Source organism: Neofelis nebulosa, chromosome 7 (assembly GCF_028018385.1).
Source record: "Neofelis nebulosa isolate mNeoNeb1 chromosome 7, mNeoNeb1.pri, whole genome shotgun sequence".
Taxonomy (NCBI): domain Eukaryota; kingdom Metazoa; phylum Chordata; class Mammalia; order Carnivora; family Felidae; genus Neofelis; species Neofelis nebulosa.
This window is the reverse complement of record NC_080788.1, coordinates 8,014,774-8,034,631: the sequence shown is the minus strand read 5'-3', so window position 1 is coordinate 8,034,631 and position 19,858 is coordinate 8,014,774. Positions and strand designations below refer to the sequence as shown.

The window sequence follows — 19,858 nt, the reverse complement described above, 5'->3', positions numbered from 1 at the left end:
CATTCACACATCTGAAATGACAGAGGCGTACAGTTAAAAAGGACCTCAGCCCCTCTTGACCCCCAGGGTTCAGTGGCAGTGCCTCTAGCCGCGGTCTCTCAGCCAGAGGTCAAATCCACTCCAACTTCAACCAATACCACCTTTCATTCTTTTCAAAATTCGGAGCTTTCACCAAAAACGTGTTTGAGTAAACGATTCTACTATTGACAGAAATGTTGGAATTGACCCAGTGTAGCTTTCCCACGTGACAGGTCAGGAAACTGAGGTCTAGAATGGGGAAGTGACTTGCCAAAGACCATGCCAAGAAGCCATAGCTTGAATCTGGAGCCCAGGATACTTTCCTGTGCAGTGCACCTGCTGGATTAACTTACCAGATGAATCGGTCACTAGGTATGTCCCCAAGGGAACAGTGGGCACAGAAGTTAAACAGTGTGAAAGGGCAGAGGAGAAGGCCAGGAAAGGCGAGAATGTGGCCTGATGGTAGAGGGACCAGGCCCCACAAGGATGCTGAGCTGGTGGTGCAGACCCAGACCGGAAGAAAGGTGGGCGGTCCAGTCCATCGCTGACTTTGCCGCCTCTGATCTCATGTGCGCTCCTCTTCTGCTCTGGCTGCCTTCTCAGGGAAGCTACCCAGTAATGAAGGAGTAGGCTGCTGTGTGCCCACGTCCAGCAGTAACAATGGCATTTACAAAGCCTTTTTGCTATGGGTGGAAGAAGGCAGGGTCATGGTGAGACAGGGTCCTCTTGGTGACCCAGCTCCTGAGCTGGGCCATGGGCAGAAGATGACTGCTGGTGATTTATTTATTTTCATGAAGAATAAGAGGGGGGAGAAAAAGAGGAACCCAGCATGGGTGGGATAGAGGACTACAAAGATTTATGTGAATGCTGGATTTACGAGAAGGAAAAGTAGATCAAATTTGGGGCCAGCCAAATGGCCTCTCTCCATCTCTGTAAATCATTCTCTTGCACCGTCTGGACACCAATGGCAGTCACGGGATATTTCCATTCTCAGCTCTCAAGCAATGCCAGCCAGCATCCCCAAGCCTGGCACCCTACACTGCCAGGAGGACAGAGGCTCCTCATTTGGGAGACGGGGCACAAAGCAACCACTGTCTCCTAGTCTCGCCACAGCCTTTCTCTGCTGCCAGTTCCCTCTCTGCCTTCACACTGGGATTTCCGGTTCCTGGGTCCAACCTGAAGTTCCTATGTAACTGGCAAAAAGTCGGGTTTGGTATCTGGGGTCCAGGGATGCACATGGCCCCAACCCCTAGGGATAGATGCATCTGGGACAGAGATGACAGGAGGAGACTAATGAGGAGGAAAACCAGCTCAGAGACTCTCCTGCACTGTTCAGGGGCATCCACACACCCAACCCCTTCCTCGGGGCTGGGAAACCTCAAAGTGGATCACCAGTCAGTGGCACTGGTGAGCGCCGGGGGCAGAACTGGTGCTCATCACGGCTGCCAACCATTATTGCAGGGAGTTGGGTCTCACCGACGGGTCTCTGAAGCCGAGGTGGCTCCTACCTAGGTCCTTTGAGCAGTATCCGTAGAACAAAGAGATCTGGAATTTGCCCCCTAACTTGTCTCCTTTCTTGTCCCCCCAAAATTTGAGGACAACACACTTTCTGATCTTCCTCTCTAAGTGTGCCATCTCTCACGTTCCCCACCCCCCCCCCCCCCCCGCCCCAGGCCTGGGTCCCACTGGGGCCCCTTGGTCACATGGAAGGGAAGCCATCCTGACGGCAAGAACACTCGAACTTCTCAGTAGCTCCCAACTCTGTCAAGGTCATTTAACATCCTCTTCTGGTCCAGCCTCAGGGCTGCCGCCTTCCAGTTTCCTTTTCTCTTACAGGGGGGTGGGGGTGGCGCGGAGGGATAGTTCAAAGTGTTTGGTTTCATATTTCATTCGCACACCGAAACCCATTTAATATGTGCGGGGATGCACGCATTTCTAAACGTCCAAACTTTTAATATTCAAACACGCACACGTCAATTAACACTTTTTAAGTACAAAAATCATCTTTCTCTTAGTCTGAAAATCCGCAGTCACTTCTTGCTGACACTCTCAAACGATTTTATGAGAGAGGAAGATGGGTAGTTATTACAGACATGGATGCCCTTCGCTCATCTGTCTTCTTAGCTTAAAACTGGCCATTGGCTTCCTGCTGTTTTCAGGATAAAATCCAAACCCCTTAAGCCAGTTGATAGGCTCCAGACGTCAGGTCTCCCCATCTCTCTCTGCCTCATTTCCTCCCATACCCTCTTCCCCTTTATTCATTACACTTCAGTCTCATTGGTCTTTCTGTCCTTTGTACCCACCAAACTTTTACCTGCTTCAGGCCCCTTGCACATGCTGTTCTTTTGGCCAGAAAAACTCTCCACCAAGTTATATCCACATGACTGGCCAAATCACTGGTGCTGTCCATTACCCTCCGAGGAACATCCTGACTGGCATCTATTATGCCCTGAATACTCACTGCTAATTGGATACTCAGACAGATACTTCTGTCTGATTGTTTCCCCAAATCATTTATGATCCATCTGTTAATGTCATTGCTTAATGTAATGAAACGTCATAGAAAGCAATGAAATATGAGTACAAAGTGTTGGCTGTTTTTATGGAGCCTGAGATGAAGACTTTAGAGAAGCCTACTAAAGGTCGGTGTTTAGAAAGTGTTAAGAATAAGAGGAAAACCTGTGTTTGTAAGAAATTGGGAAAATAGTAAAAATCTGAGATTCTGCACTAAAAATGTTTTAAGTGCCTATTCCAGTGCAAACTAACTGAAACTGGAAATCATGATTGCCCCAAACAAAAACAAAACAACTCTCCAAACTAAAGGGAACTCAAGAGCTGGCGTTCAGACAAACTGGAAGAAACAGATTATTAGATCCAAATGATTAAAACCGTCAATAACCACAACATGAATTTCCTGCACATAAAATTAATTTCATAGGAATAGGCTGATAGCGATGTTAAAATAAGTAAATGCTCAAAGAGAGTGAAGAAATAATTATTTCAAAAAAAAAAAAAAACAAAACCAAGAAGGTATGCCACCAAAAGAGGGAGAAATAAAATTCAGATAACAACAAAACCGTGAACTAATTAGGTATCTCGGAAGTCGATTATGTGGTTCATTGAAGTTAAAACAAAAGCCTCCACAGACAGGACAAGTGCTACACTAGATTAAAACACAAGAATTCATGACTTGGAGCAATGGGGAGACTCCCCCGGGACAGAGCATGGAGAGACACAGGGAACCAGGAAAAGCAGTGACGAGGGGCTCATCCCCTCATCTGAGAAGGAGAAGGCCTGCCTGGATCTGAGGTGGCCCCACCATCGATCCACTGCGGGTCCTTAGGCAAACTGCTTGACCTCTCTCTGTGTGCCTCAGTGTCCACTTCTGTGAAATGGGGATAGCGGTGATGCCTAATGCTTCTGGAGGCCGTGAGAACAAACCTTCACCCGCACACATTACTAAGAGCAGGGCCCAGCATATCGTGAGCACCATAATCAGCATTCTCTGTGAGATGCTGCTGTCATCATTCTGCACATGCCCTCCTCTTCTTCTGGAAACTTCCCTTCTGGGCTCTACTGTGCTAGAATTCAGAGACGTGAGCTACAGAGGCCTGTGCGTCCCCTCTCCTCTTTCATCTCCAGGGCCTCATTCAGTGCCAGGCACATAGTAAGTGTTCAATAAATATTTATGGCATGAACAAATGGGGCATATTTTTAGGAATAAGATCAATCTTTGAAAGAGAAGTCTTTTGGGGCGCCTGGGTGGCTCAGTCGGTTGGGCGGCCGACTTCGGCTCAGGTCATGATCTTGCAGTCTGTGAGTTCGAGCCCCGTGTCGGGCTCTGTGCTGACCGCTCAGAGCCTGGAGCCTGTTTCAGATTCTGTGTCTCCCTCTCTCTCTGCCCCTCCCCCGTTCATGTTCCGTCTCTCTCTGTCTCAAAAATAAACGTTAAAAAAAAATTTTAAAAAAAAAAAGAAAGAAAAGTCTTTTATAGCACACTGAATTATTACAAAACTAATACCAGTGTTTCCTCGATGTAAGGAAAAAATTAAATATTGCCAACACCCCAGAAGGGCTCCCACTGCATGCCCCGCCCCTCCAGTATTCCTTCTCTCACCCCAAAGGTAACCACTACACTGACTTATGCAGTCCACAGTCTTGGCTTTTGTAAAATACTTGTGACTATCTAAATATAAACCCTTTACCACTAGAGTTCAGTTTTACTTGTTTTTTAAACTTGAAATAAGTGGAATTATATATATATATAAATAAATATATATTTATATTATATATTATATTTATATTATATATTTATATTTATATATATTTATATTTATATTATATATATAAATATATAAATAAATATATATATAAATATATATTTTATATATATATAATTCCACTTATATCATCTAGCTAGCTATGTATCATATATATATGATACATAGCTAGCTAGATGATATATATATAGATAGATAGATAGATAGACAAATAGGTGGGTGGATGGATGGATAGATGATTGATAGATTAGATGATAGATGATAGAAAGATGAGAGAGGATAATGGTAGATAGATGATAGATAGACGGATAGACAGAAAGATAGATAGATGATAGGTAGATGATAGATAGATGGATAGATAGAAAGATAGCAGATGAATGGATAGATGATAGATGATAGATGAATGGATAGATAGATAGATAGATAGATAGATAGATAGGTGGATGGATGGATACATAGATGATAGACAGATGATAGGTAGATAGATGATAGAAAGATAGGTGATAGATAGATAGATAGATAGATAGATAGATAGATAGATAGATAATGGGTACAGGTCTAGAAGTAGCAGTGCTAGGTCACACAGTATGCTAATGTTCTAGAAGACCAAACTTTTTCAAAATGATCATACTGCTGCGCCTTCCCACTAGCACTTGGTATTGTCACCACTATGTTGTCATTCTGCTTGGTGTTCACTGGTATCTCAATATGGCCAACTTGCATTTTTCTGATGATTAATTAGGTTGGACACCTTTCTCATATTCTTATCAGCTATTGGCCATCAGAAGAGACTCTTTGAGATCTTTTGAACACATGTATTCTCTGTCAAATGACTATTTAAAAGCGGCACCACCTATTTAAAAATATAAACCACATATTATCAGTCTTACACTACCCTTATGCACAAATTGCGCTCTGTCTTGCCCTGCTCTCCTTCTTTCTTGGGTCTTCTTTTGTCTCCCCAGCAGACTACAAGCATCTTCAGAACAGAGGCTGTGATGTCTGCTCCGTCTCCCCTGTTGCAACCACCGGGCAAAAGATTCTTGCCAATTGATTTAAAACCACAATTTGGGGAAAACCTAACCTTGGGTTATACTCAGATGTGTTCCCTCAAAGTCCACAATTACCCTGCACCAATATGAGAACAGCCTCAAGAGGAAGGAGCCTGCACAAAGCAGTAAAATCTAAAGAGGATGAGAAACAGGAAACACCATTTCTCGACCGTTCTCTAGAGTAAATGAGTGTCTTCTCCAGGGGCTGGAGTCTGGGTGGATCCCCTGGGCTGCAAATGTTGTAAAATCCTGGGGCACTCGTCTCCTCCACATTCCCAGACCCAAGGAGAGAAGAAAACCATCTTAAAAAGATGAACACAGAAACACATTTTCTGCATCATCCAATCCGGGTACTGTCCTTTAACGCCTGACCACTCAGTGAGGAACGTTTCCCAAGGTTTGGGGCCATCATTTCATTTCCTGCTCAAAGCACAAAAATGTCCATTTCATTTACCAGTCCTCAGACGGATATTGGAATGCCCAGTGGATTAGTGTCTCCCGATAAATTAAAAGTTTCAGAGCAGTGCAGAATCCTTGTTTGGAGACAAAATTAGAAATCTTTCCACTCCCCTGGTCCAAGCTGTTTAAAGACTTTCTTGCTTATCTGACCATCCTGCGTCTATGGAGGTACACTGAACAAGTTTATTCTCAGGCAGTCTAGCAATAATAATGATTAGCCTTCACAGAAAATATACTCTAGTTCCTTATTTATTTTCCAGATCCTCCTTGGTCAGCAGACAATGGCTACTTTTGTGAAATATACATATATTTTTTCTAATAGATATGTGTGTGTGTGTGTGTGTGTGTGTGTGTGTGTGTGTGTGTGTGGAGAGAGAGAGAGAGAGAGAGAGAGAGAGAGAGAGAGAGAGAGCGCAGTTGTAACAGGTAGCATATGGCTCTCAAAGCCTAAAATATTTATTATCTGGCCCTTTTAGAGAAAAGGTTTAGACCCCCTATTCTAGCTGGTCAGTGTAAGCTTGGAAGGCCATATGTCATGTGTCTAAGCACATTCAATAAGAGCAACATTGAGAATGATGGTGATAATAAAAACCAGTAGCAAGTACTCTTTATTGAGCATTTACTATGTCCCAAACAATGGATGAACAATTTTACTATGTTGTGTGATTTCATCACCAATGCTTTTAAGGAAGGATATTATATTTCCCATTGTACAGATAAAGAAACTGAGGGCTGAAGATGTTAAGTGTCTTGTGTGAGGGTTGCACAGCTAATCAGTGGCAGGGTGGGGTCTCCCTCAGGCTCTCTGACTCCCCGGCTATCCCTGGGGGCTGCAGAGCATCTGTGGAGGCCATCTGCCCTCCGTGGACAGGCAATATGCAGACACACAAGACTGTGAATATACAGACCCCAAAGTCACAGAAGCATGGAACTGTCATTGTGAGTGGTTTGGTTGGAGCCCTCAGTGCTAAGGGCGGGACCCTTTTGAGGTCCCAGTGAGAGTCCTCATGGGGGGGGCGGTGGTATCTCTTGCTCTCAGCCCAGGACACCAGGCAGAATTCACCCTCCTCTCAGAGGCCTTCCTGTGGCACCCATGGAGGTCAGTCCACGCTCCAGAGCAGGGCTCCTGACACCTACTTGGCCCTTGTCCGTACAAATCATGTTCAAAGATTTGTTTAGCACTGATTTATAGGAGAAGCTGTTCTCTGCAGGCTGAGTGCGGGGGTGGGGAACTGGTGGTAAGTCTCTTCTCTACCACCCCACACAATTCAGCGCCTGCACTGGTGGCCCAGCAAGACAAAAGTCCTGTGGTTCCTGGGTCCATCTAAGTACCTGCCAGGAGGCAGTTACCCTCGGGGGTCTGAACCCGGATCACATGCGTGGGGGTATAAGAAATTTTTCCGGGTTCACTCACTAGTCTCCCTGTGCTTAGTTAGTAGCTGGTCCTTCCCCACTCTTCTCCTTCTATTCCCAGTGACGTCTGCTGCCCTTGACCGGGGGCTCCCAGATTCTCCTTCAGCCGCCCACCCTTCACTCAATTCTATTCCTGAGAAACGTCAAGTGACTCTCCAGGCACGGACAACACATCCTGTTGAGGTCACTGAGGAGGGAGGAGGGCCAGCTGGGGATAAGGATGGGGACCCAGGCCCTTTCACAGGCCAACATGCTCCTCTAGCTGCGCCTCAGGCACAGCCCCCTTAGGTGCCGTAGTTCTTGACTTGCAAAGTCAGAGGAGGTTGGTGTGGATCCAACGGAAATCTCGCTGCCCTTAGAGCAAGGGCCCCTGATTACAATGGATGAAGAATGCCCCTTCACACCAGGAATGGAGCGAGCCTCTCCCGCCTGCTCCCCGGCCCCCAGCACCCCCTCCTCCTTCCCGGGGCCCGCAGAGCTCTGGGATTTACCTTCACGGCCACGAGCATCTTGTCCTTGGTCGGGCTGAGGTTGTAGCACTCAGCCAGGAAGACCTTGCCAAAGGCTCCCTCACCCAGTTCCCGCTTCAACACGATGTCCCTCCTCTTAATGTGCTGCACATCTGTAGGAGGGGGACAGAGGGGAGAGCAGCTGATCAGTCCTAGGCACCTGTCCTCATGACAGCAGGGGGTTCTACTTCTGGGTCCACAGCCAGGGAGAGGCAGACGCGGCCAGGAACCCCAACTCGGGCATGACAATGGGCATCATGTTGTGGTTTCAGTCTGACGCAGAACCAAATCTCACCTCTGTCCCTGACCCACCCCAAACCTGTCTAACAGCTGCCTGAGCTGGAAAACAGAATCAACAGTAGCTAAAGCACAGGATTCTGGTACAACTAGCTAGAGTTGTTGGAGAGTGTGTGTGTGTGTGTGTGTGTGTGTGTGTGTGTGTGTGATATACACACATATAGATCAGTCTCAACAGCTACTCTCATGTCACAGGAATCCCCTGGGCATAGTGCACATTCTGATTCAGTCAGTAGCTCTGAGAATCTGCACTTCTAACAAACCCTCAGGTAACCTGTGTGCTGTGGGCCCTTGGACCGCACTTGGAATCGTGAGGTCTCTGGGGTGTTCAAAATCAGGTTTGAATCCTGACTCCACCTCCTTGCTCGTTTTTTGGGCTTGGGGAAGTTATTTCATCCCAGTGCCTCAATGTCCTCATCTATAAAATGGGATTAACACCAATACCTTTCTTGTTGAAGTCTTGTAAAGATATGAGATAATCCATTTGAAGAGTTTGGCCCGGCACCTGGGACAATGTGTGTGTGTGTGTGTGTGTGTGTGTGTGTGTGTGTGCGTGCGCACGCGCACACGTGCGCACACACACGATTCTTGTTATACAAGAATGGCTGTGACAATCCTAGCACGGTGCCTGGTTTGTGATAGAGATGACTCTGTGGCAGCTAAAATTATCTGGGGGAAGCCTTTACTTGACAAATCCCTCTCCCCTGGAAGACCAATGAGATCATGAAAGCCAAATCCAGAGACTGTCCCAGAACCACGGTCCAGGCAGAGAACAGCCGCGACCCCCTCCACTAATTCAGCAGGCTAAGTCCATCTGCCAGGAGAAAGCAGAGATATCACCTCAGCCGTCCCATCTACTTGGAAAGAATGCTACGAAGGAATAGAACGAGCAGGGGGCTAGTGATGTAAGGCACAAGCCAGAGGTTTGCTCACTGACCTTCCCCTTAACTGTGCAACAGGCAGAAGCCCACTAAACATCTGTATTAACACTACAAAGAGCATTGCAGAGCCAGGAAAGAGGATTGTCTCAAATGACCTTGTCACAAACTGAAAACCGAAGACAGAGGACTATGGCAGACTGTCCCCATGAGCGAGGACACATGTGACAGGAACAGACGAGGGTGGCTGCAAGGCTTTGCTTAGTGTTTTGGTTGGCTTGGGAATTCCTTTCAGAATAGACTATACAAACCTCTTTGTTTTTGTTTTTGTTTTGTTTTTTGCTATCAGAATTCTTGGTCTCCCCACGGTGTCCCAGATGACCCGCGGATCTGTGGGAGGAAGCATTTACAGAGCATTTTTCTCTCCTCCCCCGCAAGACAGAGCTGCAGGCTCCCGGCGGCTGGTGGCCGCTCCTCACGGGCCACGTGACTGCCAGGTGGCTGCCGTGCTCTGCAGGGCTTTGCCCCAGTCTTCGCAACAAGGGAATTAAAAATTGGTTCCCTTCTTTACACCCTCTGTTGCTATTTCTTAGCCTCTGAGGAGTGGTATTTGTCGGCCTTGAAGGGGAAGGCTAAAGAGTCTCCCACTGAGACAAAATGGGAGGTCAGGACCTGTCTCGGGGGAGGCCATCTGCTCATCACGGCATAATCATTCCCGGGTGACTAGTGATGACGCACGGGGTCCTGCAAGGTGAGCATCCTGGCGTGGCCGCGGAGCGGAAATGGGCTGGGAAGGCAGCTTTATAAGGCCACGTCTGCACTTCTGAACATCGCAAGGACTGGTAAGGAAAGAGAGGTCAGGGGCACCTGGATCGAGACCTGGATCCTCCACACAGTATGGGCTTAGGCGCCTCACAAAGCATGTTAGGACTCAGTTTCCTTATCTATAAAATGGGTGTGGAAAGGTAACACAAGTTCCACTTACCTACTACATGAGCCATTGCGTATGAAGGTTTGTAATTCCTTAAGTCTTCGTAAGTGCTGCATCATTATGGATATTATTTTACAAGCAGGAGAAACAAGGGACAAGTCAGGAGTCCCCAGCTCACGGCTGAGACGGGACTAGAATCCAGAGCATCAGGACAGGCCAGAGTGGCCAAACCACTAGGGACAAGCTCCCTTTGGCCCCAGACCCCACCCCAGACCCCAGCCTCCCTCGGCACTGTAAGAGGGCAGTGTTGTTCTCAAACCTGAGCTGCCACAGAATCATCTAGAAGGCTCGTTAGAGCAAATGGCTGGGTCCTTCTCCCAGAGATTCCCATTTGCTAGGTCTAGGTCGGGGCCTAAGAATTTGCCTTTCTAGTAAGTTCCTGAGTAATGCTGACGTTGCTGGTCCGGGCACCCCACTTCGAGAACCACTGGAACAGGAGGGCATGGGAAGGGGAGGAATTGGCCAGCTCTTAACAGACAGTCATGTGTCCACAAATGCTGTATCCATTTTTCACCATCCGAAGGCCTGCAAGCCTGGACTTGCCAGAGGCCCCTCCTCCCCGCCGAGCTGTGCAGCCTGGGCTGCATCAAGGTCCCCCTCGGGGCCTCAACTACTCATGCATGTGATGGTGATCATGCCTCTCTCGCCTCTTTATGTTCCGGACACACCCCCATAAAGGCAAAGCTAACAGTATATAAATTTCTGGGTCCCTTGGTCCAGCTCCGGGCTGGGCCACCTCACCAGCCCTGCGAGCTCTCCTCACTCACGGTAGCTGGGAACAGGATGAAAACGGAAGGACGGAGGAGCTCCACAGAGAGCGGGCTCTGGTGTTCGGCTTCCGAGTCTCGGAGCCCGCTCCCTCCTCTCCCTCCCTCGGCAGCAAGAATCACAGGCCCTGAAAGGTTCGGGCAAGTCAGGTGGAGGCGGCAAAGAGGGGACCGTTTGTCAACCCTCCCTCCACATCCCAGGACTTGAGAGTGTGGCAGCAGCTATGGAGCCCCAACCACGGGAGGGGGCAGCATTAACAGCCATGGGCCTTGCACAGTCATGGGGGGGCAGGGGGGAAGGTAAGCACGTTATTGCAAGCATGAAGCAGAAGCCTCCCACGGACCCAAGTGTCTTCCCCAAATCTGCAAACAGATCTTTTCCAAAGACTTGGAAACACCCAGTGGCTCAGAATAAAACAGGCCTGGCTCACTCTAGTTGTCTTCAGGGAGAAGTATTTTGAGAGTAGTACCTGAGCTTTGTCCACAAAGGGGGAGGGGAGATCTAGAAAGGGCAACGGGAGGAATGGAAAATAAAAACAGATTCCATTCCACCATAAATCCTCCCCCAGGAGAGAACACCCTCCCCCCTCCTCCCCACCACCAGCCATGGTGGTAAGAAGTTCCACAAGACACCTGGAGGCTTCAGCAGAGAGAGGCTGGGTTTGGGCCAAATGCATAAGGCAAATCACTTCCGTGTGGACAGCCCCATGAGCCAACAAGACTCAAGACTCCACAACACCATCCGAGCAGCTGCCCCCCACCCCACACCTAAGTTGGAAGAAGTAGGGCAAAGGGAAATTAATCGATGGCCAATCCTACTCTTTGGTCAAATTCAATTCTGATGATAAGCACCGGAGACAAGGGCTATTGTGCCCCATTCACGGATGGCAAAATGGAAGCAGGGGCAGCTTCTTAAAGTTCACAAGGCCAGAGAGTGGCCAAGGAAGGACTTCCTCCTTCATATGGCTCCCCAGCTCACGTTCCGTCCACACCTTTCTTCCATCCTACCCTACTTCATGGCCACCAAGATCATCTGGTCCACAGAACGTCGCCCCTCCACCTTCCCTTCTTCCAACCCTATCTGACTCCTCTTACCCTGCTCATCCTGGACTCTATCACCCAAGGCAAAAGGAAGGTGCACCTTCCCAGAGGCTCAGGGGAGGAGGGGTGGGATGGGAAGAGTGTGGGAGGAGAGGGCGCTGCTCGGGCCCTGGGGATGGCTGGAGTGAGCCATTCCCATTTCTGACGTCCTCGTGTCTGTTTGGGCCCCTTTTTGTGCTTATTTTTAGCTCACACAGTGCTGCTCAGAGCTGCCTCTGGTGAAGCCATTTGACCCGAATGCCAAAAAGTGATGGATTCTCCTAGGAGGAGAGGGCATCAATCTCCTTTTACTGCCTGGCTGGCTGGCCCAGCAGAGTCTGGGTCACAAGGCTCAGACGCTGGGACACTGGCAGGGGAGGAGGAGGGAGAGGGACGCACGGCCCAGGCCGTGGGAACACCTCCCACTCTCTAGCAAGGAGGGGCTGCTACAGAGAGAGCCAGGGGGCCGGTGCCCGGTAGAAGGGGTCTTTGAGAGATGTCGCGGGCTTCTGGCACTTTCTGGCCTGACTCTTCCCTAGCTCCTTTCTTCGACAGAGCCCCCACTTGGGGTCTGCCAAAGGAAGCCATCCGTAGGGTTTCTCGTTCCCGCCGGACAACTGGTTCATCAGACAGAACAGAATGAGGGTTTCTGGGTTTCGGTTACTGCTCCATGAATTTTCCTCTGCAGCGAGGACCAAGATATTTATACCATATGTATGGGCCTCCCTGCTGTGAGGTCTCCCAGATCTGGAGTGAGCTTGACCTAGGGCAAGATCACGAATCCAAGCAGGTCACAGCCACCTCGGTACAGAAGGTCTCGGAGCCCATACAGTTCAGTGGGCAGACTGTGGTTACCCCCTCATCCTCGCCGTGTTCCCCTGGGGGAGGTGCCTCACCCAGTGCCTTCTGTGACCTACACAGGTCCACCGAACAGACAGACGTGGCCAGAGACATAGGTGACCACCGTCAGCCCCACGTTCTGGGGAAACAGGGATGTGCCAGGCATACACATTACTCAGCGCTGCCGACCAAGAGGAGGCATAAAACCCCCCAAAATGGTGTGGCTGAAAAACCGAGGACTTGGAAAAAGAGAGGGGTCTGTATTTGAACACTGACCCTGCCACTCACTGGGCTGCATCGACCCTCAGGCTCTCGTTCCTTATCTGTAGAATGGGTAGGTGACTTACCCACTCGGCAGAGTTCTCAAGAGGACAGGTTTAAACTTTCTGGATAATAGAGGTAATTGGAGCGATCTGAAACACGATGGGCATTTAACACGAGTGTGTTCCTTCCTTACTACAGGATTTTCGTTTTACCTGAGAGCTCAGTCTACTGTAAACAAAACAGTGACTTGGAAAGAAACCTGAAGAGGGTCAAGATATTCTCCTGAAAGAAAATGGCTGAGGCTGCTCCTGGGTGGGGAGTGGGGGGTGGGGGGTGAGGGGTGGGGGGGGCCTCAGCACTAACTCAGGGGGCCGTCGGCAGACTGTCCGAGCCTGCCACCACGATGTCCAACCTCCTCCTTCTTCAGAGTCCAAAATAGTTTCTGGGAGGAGGTTGGTCAGACAATGGAATAAAGACATTGAAGGTAGAGACAGCCACCTAGTAAAGATTACTATTGATCATTAGGGGAAAAAACCCCAGATTTCCCAGGGTCGGTGGTTATAAATAATTGTGGTCCTGACTCTGCTGTATGTCGAGCAGCAAAGTCACGCCCAAAGGCTGGCACGCTCCCTAAGTCAGACCCAGAATGTTTTAGCAGAAGTCCACTGGCCACCTCGGTGCTTTGGCTAATGATTGTTCTAGGAGGGCGTGCACCCAGGCAGCACCCAGACCGTCCTCCCCTGAAGGCTGTTTCCTAAGGGACTCAGAAGCAGGCCGTCCCAGCAGCCCGAAGGGACTTCAGCCCTTAGCTGAAGCCTGATGGGTTCTCCTGACCACCCTGCCTTCCCTTCTCACCTGGCCCGTTGTCATACCCGGTTCCTAACTTTCTCCCATCAACTCTGTCTCACTCTGTGCTTGTCTCTTAGCTTATGGTGTTACCCCTGGCGCCCTTACTACTAATAAAAATAAGTTCCGTCAATAGAGCACTCACCCCGAGCCAGGCACCATGCAGTGTGCAACGTGTGGTCTTGCCTTCACAGCTGTCTTAAACACAACGTGCTGCTGAAGTTCAAGGTGATAAAGCAATATGCTCAAGGTCACCCAGCTGGTAGAGGTGGCCCATCAGACTCTAGAGTCCAGTGCCACCCTGCTCCCCGTCACTCGTGACAGCCCCCTCACCTCTGTCACTTGTACCCTCGTGGAAGGCGCTGCTTTCTGAACCGGCAACTGTGATTGGTGGAAACCAATCCCATCCCTAAGGACAGACACAGAATCATTTCCAGTGGAACCTGTTCTCGCCACCCTCGGCTGTCACCCTCCGAGCTCAACACGGGCAGCACGACGGCCTCTGGGGATGAGGCTGGCACCAGAAGGTAGAAACCCAAGGCCCCCTCACAGAAGAACAGAGGGGCTCGACAGCCTTGGGGCTCTCACATTACAAGGTAAGTCCTGAGGGCGCCTGTGTGGTGAAGGAGGAGGGAGATTCTTGGCAGGCAAGGGGGGAAGAGGGAACAAAGGAGGAATGAAGAATCTCTGAGAATTTGCACTCGCCGGACCCCAGGGTCTCGGGCTGCCAAAAATGCTCAGAAGAAAACATCAATTCAATACCACACATTTAATTGCACATGAAATGGAATGTCTTTAAATGGAAGAATAACATTCCCGGAGCTCCAACGGTGGGTGTTTGAAGTGGCAGGAGGGAGACAGAGGGTCAGCTCTGAAATCTCGGAGGGGGAAGGAGACTGCCGAGAGAGGGCAGGACGCCTGCTTTCGCTAGAGGTAGGAATTTCTGCCTGCCAGTCCAGACCCGTCCTCTCCGCTTCTCACGGCCCCACTGGCTGCATGTGGCCTCACGCCGCCGGGCGGCGGGGCAAGAGGAACGAATTTCCCCTTTGGTCTTGCTTAAGAGCACAGCCAGGGAAGCGTGCACCCTGGCCAGAGGCAGACCCTGTGCGCCGGCCGCAGCTGACCCGGCCAGTCCTCCGCCTGGACGGAAAAGCGCAGCGGGACTGACCCATCCCAGTAAGCCACTCTTGCGAAGCAATCCCCAGATGACTGACGGGCTAGGAAGACAAGAGGGCCTCCTGAGTTCGTGTCAAGGATCGGTCTAAGAGAAGACGTTTCAAAGGCTGGAGAGCCAGCCCGAGGAAAGCTGCAGAATTTTTCTTGGAGGTCTAGAATTTAGCATCTGCCTCTGGCTACTCCACAAACGTGGGTGGGGGTTGGGGGGTGGGTAACAGTGATATGGGAAAGGACTGTCTGCTGCTGTTGCTTCCCTGGGATGAGGCTGACCGGACTGTGAGAACCTGAGGTTTCTGCTGGCCAGTCCACGTCCCATCCTACGGCTCATCTAGCCGGACGGGGGCTCCCCTGGCCAGTGCGAGGGCTCGGCAAAGGGTGCTGGCAGGTGTTCAAGTCAAAGAGCAACGAGGTGTGTTGTCAAAGTTGGTATGCTGAGCCCAGCAGCGGGCACAATGCACAGCAGGTGCTCACTAAATATCTGATGAATGCACGAATGTACGAGAACTCCCTTGGAAGCATTGCCGGGGACTCCGGCGAGGAGAACACCGCAAAGAGGGAGGAAGAAGGGAAGCAGAGGGAGCAGTAAAAAGAAAGGAGAGATGAGTGAGAACGGGAGAGGATCCAGGAAGTTGCAAAGAGCAGCCTTATTTATGTCCTGGCTCCACAACCGGCCCCGGGAACCAGGACCACATGGCACCACGACCGCGCGGAGCCCCACATGCCTACCCTCCTCTGGGCGCTCCGTCTAAGCAGCGTGGCTCTGCGGTCTCGTATGAGGAAGCTCAGGGTAGGCCGAGGCTCCCTTCGGGGGCACGTGCGCGCCCCGAGGCTGGAGGTAGGGGGTTAGGACGCCGCCGCCGAGACGCCGTGTTCCCACCAAGATGAATAAATAAATAAGACACCCTGCTGTTTCTGGAAGCGGCAGAGGGAGAGGATCAGCAGAGGACTGTCTGTTCTGGGGTGATTTCCAGCTCACGTTTCCTGACACAAGAAGTTCAGGAGACAGCGGGAGGAAAGTTCAGATGTGTCCCTGCCCGCAGGTGCTGCCCCTGGAGCTGCACCCACGAGCTCAGGCGTTTACTGACACCCGGGGGCCCCTGCCATGCGCCTCCCTAGCCAAGTCTGCCTTGTGTGCCCACTGGCCTCGTCTACGTGTCGCGCTGGTCCTTCCCATGGTGAGAGGACCCCTCTGGCTCTCATTAAGCACTGACTGCCCGAGAGTAAAGAGCAAAGGAACTCCCCGAGGAAAGCATCTGGAATTGAGCAGCTAGGTGCTGAAAGATGAAACTCAGGCTCCAACTGGAAATCTGTCCCTCCAGCAACTTGCCTGGCGCCCATCCTCTCCCCTTCCTCTGGCCTGGATCTTTCCTTTGCAACCTGACGGTGACAAACTCTCACTCAAAATGCCCATACGAGGGGCTCGGTCTGCATCTCAGTCTCCCCAGAGGCCCTTCTCCGCCGGCAGCTGCCCAGGGATGCTGCTTTGGCTTCTCAGCCTGGGCATCTAACTCTGTCCCCCAAGTCCATCTTGTGGCATTGTGGCTTTTCACCGGCAAATTGTTCAAGCTTGTACCTTCCCGATCTGCAGCTCCAGGCCAAGACACAGACTACAGGGCACTGTGGAGCCTTGAGGTGGGCCAGAGGACCAGTCACCCACTCACAGAACACGCCGTCGGCCTCGAAGACGACCAGCTCCCTTACATCCAAGAGGAAGCCGAACCCGTTCACGCAGGGGTGGGGAGGAACGGGCGTTATAAGATTTGTATAGGCAGAGGCAACGATACATCCAAATATACAGAAACCAGCACAAAAAGAAGAAAGGACAGAAGGGGGCCCTCTTACTAACTAAGCACCAGCAGTAAGAGCAAAGTGAATGAGGCAGGAGTGGGTATGAATTCACGTTCAACAACACATTTTTGGAGGCAGCAGTTGGCAATTTTCTAAGCCCGTCTCAAAGCTTCACCGTTTTCATGAGGGAAATTAAGAAAATACCCTGCTCGGGGCGCCTGGATGGCTCAGTCAGTTGAGCGTCCGACCTCAGCCCAGGTCGTGATCTCAAGTTCGAGCCCCGCATCGGGCTCGGTGCTGACAGCTCAGATCCTGGAGCCTGCTTTGGATTCTGTGTCTCCCCCGCTCTCTGCCCCTCCCCTGCTCATGCTGTCTCTCCTCCCTCTCTCAAAATACATAAAAACATTAAAACAAATTTTTAAAAATACCCCACTCAATGAATTGTCATGAGGGTTCATAGCATACTGGGTGTATAGTAATGTGTCCAAAGTGTGTTAAATATACTAATGACTGTAAAGTTTCACAAAGGAGCATGCCAGCTCTTTCCTCCCACTCACCCCCTCCTCAAACGTTCCATGATCTCTGAGTACTTACTCTTTCCAATCCTTAATTTCCTCACCTGTAAAATTGAAATAATTTTTAAAAAGTGCCAATTGCGTGGCATTGTTGTATCTGCAAATGACACAGAGGGGTTAACGCTTAGAACAATGCAGACGCACAAAGTAGGTGCTCAAATCGCATTAGCCCAGAGCATCAATGCCTTCGGGGTAGTCTTGGGTATGCTACTGAGAACTCGGAGAACCTGAGAACCTGGCCCAAATCCCCAGGCTTTTTCTTCCTAAATTCCCTACATAGATGCATAAAATAGGTCCAACAGATGGATGGATTGCTCACTCACTGTCCTCTGAGCTCACGTCATGGATTCACGCCCGAGCGTCTTTACCCACACCGTACCTCCAGCTGGGTACTCTTCTCCAGCTCCCACAGGAGAAATCAGCCCATGCCCCACAGGCAACTCCAATCCCACCCGCTCCATCAGATCTCCTCCCAATCTTCCTCGAGATCCTACTATCCCCTCAGCCTGTCTATGCCTAGTGCAGAAACAGGTGTCCTGGGGCCCCCCTCTGCTTGTTCTGCTTTTCCCCCAAGTAGACTCAACTCACCCCAGACAGCTCACAGAAAACAAGCTGAGCACATGCTTGCTACCTCACTGGAGAGAGCGAATGACCTTAGTAAAGGCCAGTAGGAGATTTTTACATAATATACGCTGGGTATCTTGAGACACAGGACCCTGGGTTATTTGTGGGCACAGGGCCCAGCCCTTAGATCTCCCACATTCACCAGCTGCACAAGGTTGCTGCTGTCCCATGGCCTGCAGACGTGTGTGCACTCTCATTGTTTCCCTGAGCAACGAACTCAGTGAAGATTTCAGTTTAGGCAACCCTAGGAAGTGAACAGGTCACCCAGTGAGGCCATGGGGCCCCATCTTAGGGCCCTGTGGGAGGCCTTTCTTTACAAAGGTTCAACTTTAATTCTGCTTAAAGCAGGAGGCAGGAGGGCTCAGTCTGAGAGAAGGTGAGTGTGGTTCCCAAGGGAAGGGAAGGCAGGACACCCAGGCCTTGGGAATTCAGAAACGCATCTTCCCTTCTGGGGCCCTCAGGGTCTTTCAAGAAATAGCTTTCCTCGGTGCAGGGCTTAAACTCAGGACATAGTTGGAACCGTCTAGGTCATACCTATGCCCTCTTTGAGAGGACTTCCACGCCTGGGGGCGCGGGATGCAGGAGATGCCTCCCAGTGGCTCTGGTCACCCTGCTTCCTGTCTGCTCCAAAGGGTTGTGGTGACAAACCTCACCTGCTCATCCCCACACCCGCCCCTGCCCAAGGGGTCGACAGCTCCCTCGGTGCTCCCTGCTCAGCTCAGCCTCCTTCCTAGCCCCCTCAACAGAGTGCTCCTTGTTGCCGGCTCACCACCGGGCCACCCCGTTATTCCGGGCCAGACTCTCCTTCACCTGACCACACCCGTTCTGCCAGACTGTTGCAGAGCCCCGAAGCTCACCTCCACAGACAGCAGAGGCTGTCAGGGACCTGGGGAGTCAGCGGCTGGGCTCCCTTCCAAGGGGATGTTCCCATTTCCAGCCCCACTCCCAGAGCTGAGGTATCTGCCAGGCGCCTCCCCCTCTCCAAGCCTCCCGCTCAGGTCCTCACTGTCTTCAGCCTTGTATCTGACAGGTTCAAGGTCAGAGGCCAGAGCCCACGGGTCCCCGCCACGCAGGCCCTTGGCGTGGGTAGCCCGTGCTCAGAGCAGCCAGCAGATTCGTTCCGCACGGCCTCCGCACTCCCGGATCCGAGCCTCCCCTGTCGCAGCCCGCTCTCTCTGCCAGGTGTTTTCCCCACCACATCCTCTGAGCTGACTTCCAAGAGTTCCCCCACACCAGATGTTAAACGCACTGGCCGGTGGCTTCCTGGCCTGTCTCCTGAACCCCCCCCCCCACCGCGCCCTGTAATTCCACAAAAAAACAAAAACAAAAACAACACAAACAAACAAAAAACAACAGAGAAAAAGTTGGAACTGGTGGAATGTTTGGTACCACCTGACCCCTGGAATCCCTCCACGGGCTCGGTGGCTAAGGTGAGGTCCATCCAAGTTCCACACATTTTAAGCTGCTTCTAGGGCACCCGTAAAGTCATCAGCAACACTTATATGGTGCCTTGGATCAGAAGATCATTCTTTCTAGTTCTTTTTGGCGCCAAAAGAAATAGAGTCACATAGACATTTGGGCTTTGGATGGTATCTTACCGGTCCTTTGGAAGATCCCAGAAATTGGGGGTCAAGTGGCTGTTAGGACCAATGTCAGTGGAAAATTTGGAGATGTCACCGAACATCATTAGATCTGTGTTGCTGACAAGTGGCCAACTGTCATGGTTAGATCTGGGCACTCTTGGGTAGTCCCCAAAACACCAACATGGGGGCTCAAGGGCACGAACCTCAGGAATCCACGTAAGACATACTCAGGAGCCTGGCTAGAAGCCATGTTCCCGTTGCCTGCGGGTGGACCTCAGCTCCCTCTTCCCACTGGCCTAGGGGACTCCTCCCCTTTCATTTTTCAAAAGAGACTGTTGTTCGGTGTAGTCACATCTGCACACCCTCTGTCCCCTGTGCTCATCATTACCACAGACCGCGGTGATCTTCCTCTCCTGAT

General features: G+C 50.8%; 1 protein-coding gene across 4 annotated transcripts in view; it reads right to left on the bottom strand.

Annotated features, from left to right (window-relative positions):
* The window catches only part of NTRK3 (neurotrophic receptor tyrosine kinase 3), a 386,931-nt gene that overhangs the window by 59,595 nt on the left and 307,478 nt on the right, over window positions 1–19,858 (bottom strand). For all 4 annotated transcript variants that reach the window (XM_058736651.1, XM_058736645.1, XM_058736646.1 and 1 more), the window contains exon 13: window positions 7,714–7,844. In XM_058736651.1, the coding sequence (XP_058592634.1) occupies window positions 7,714–7,844 (131 nt within the window). The remainder of the gene's footprint in view (window positions 1–7,713; window positions 7,845–19,858) is intronic.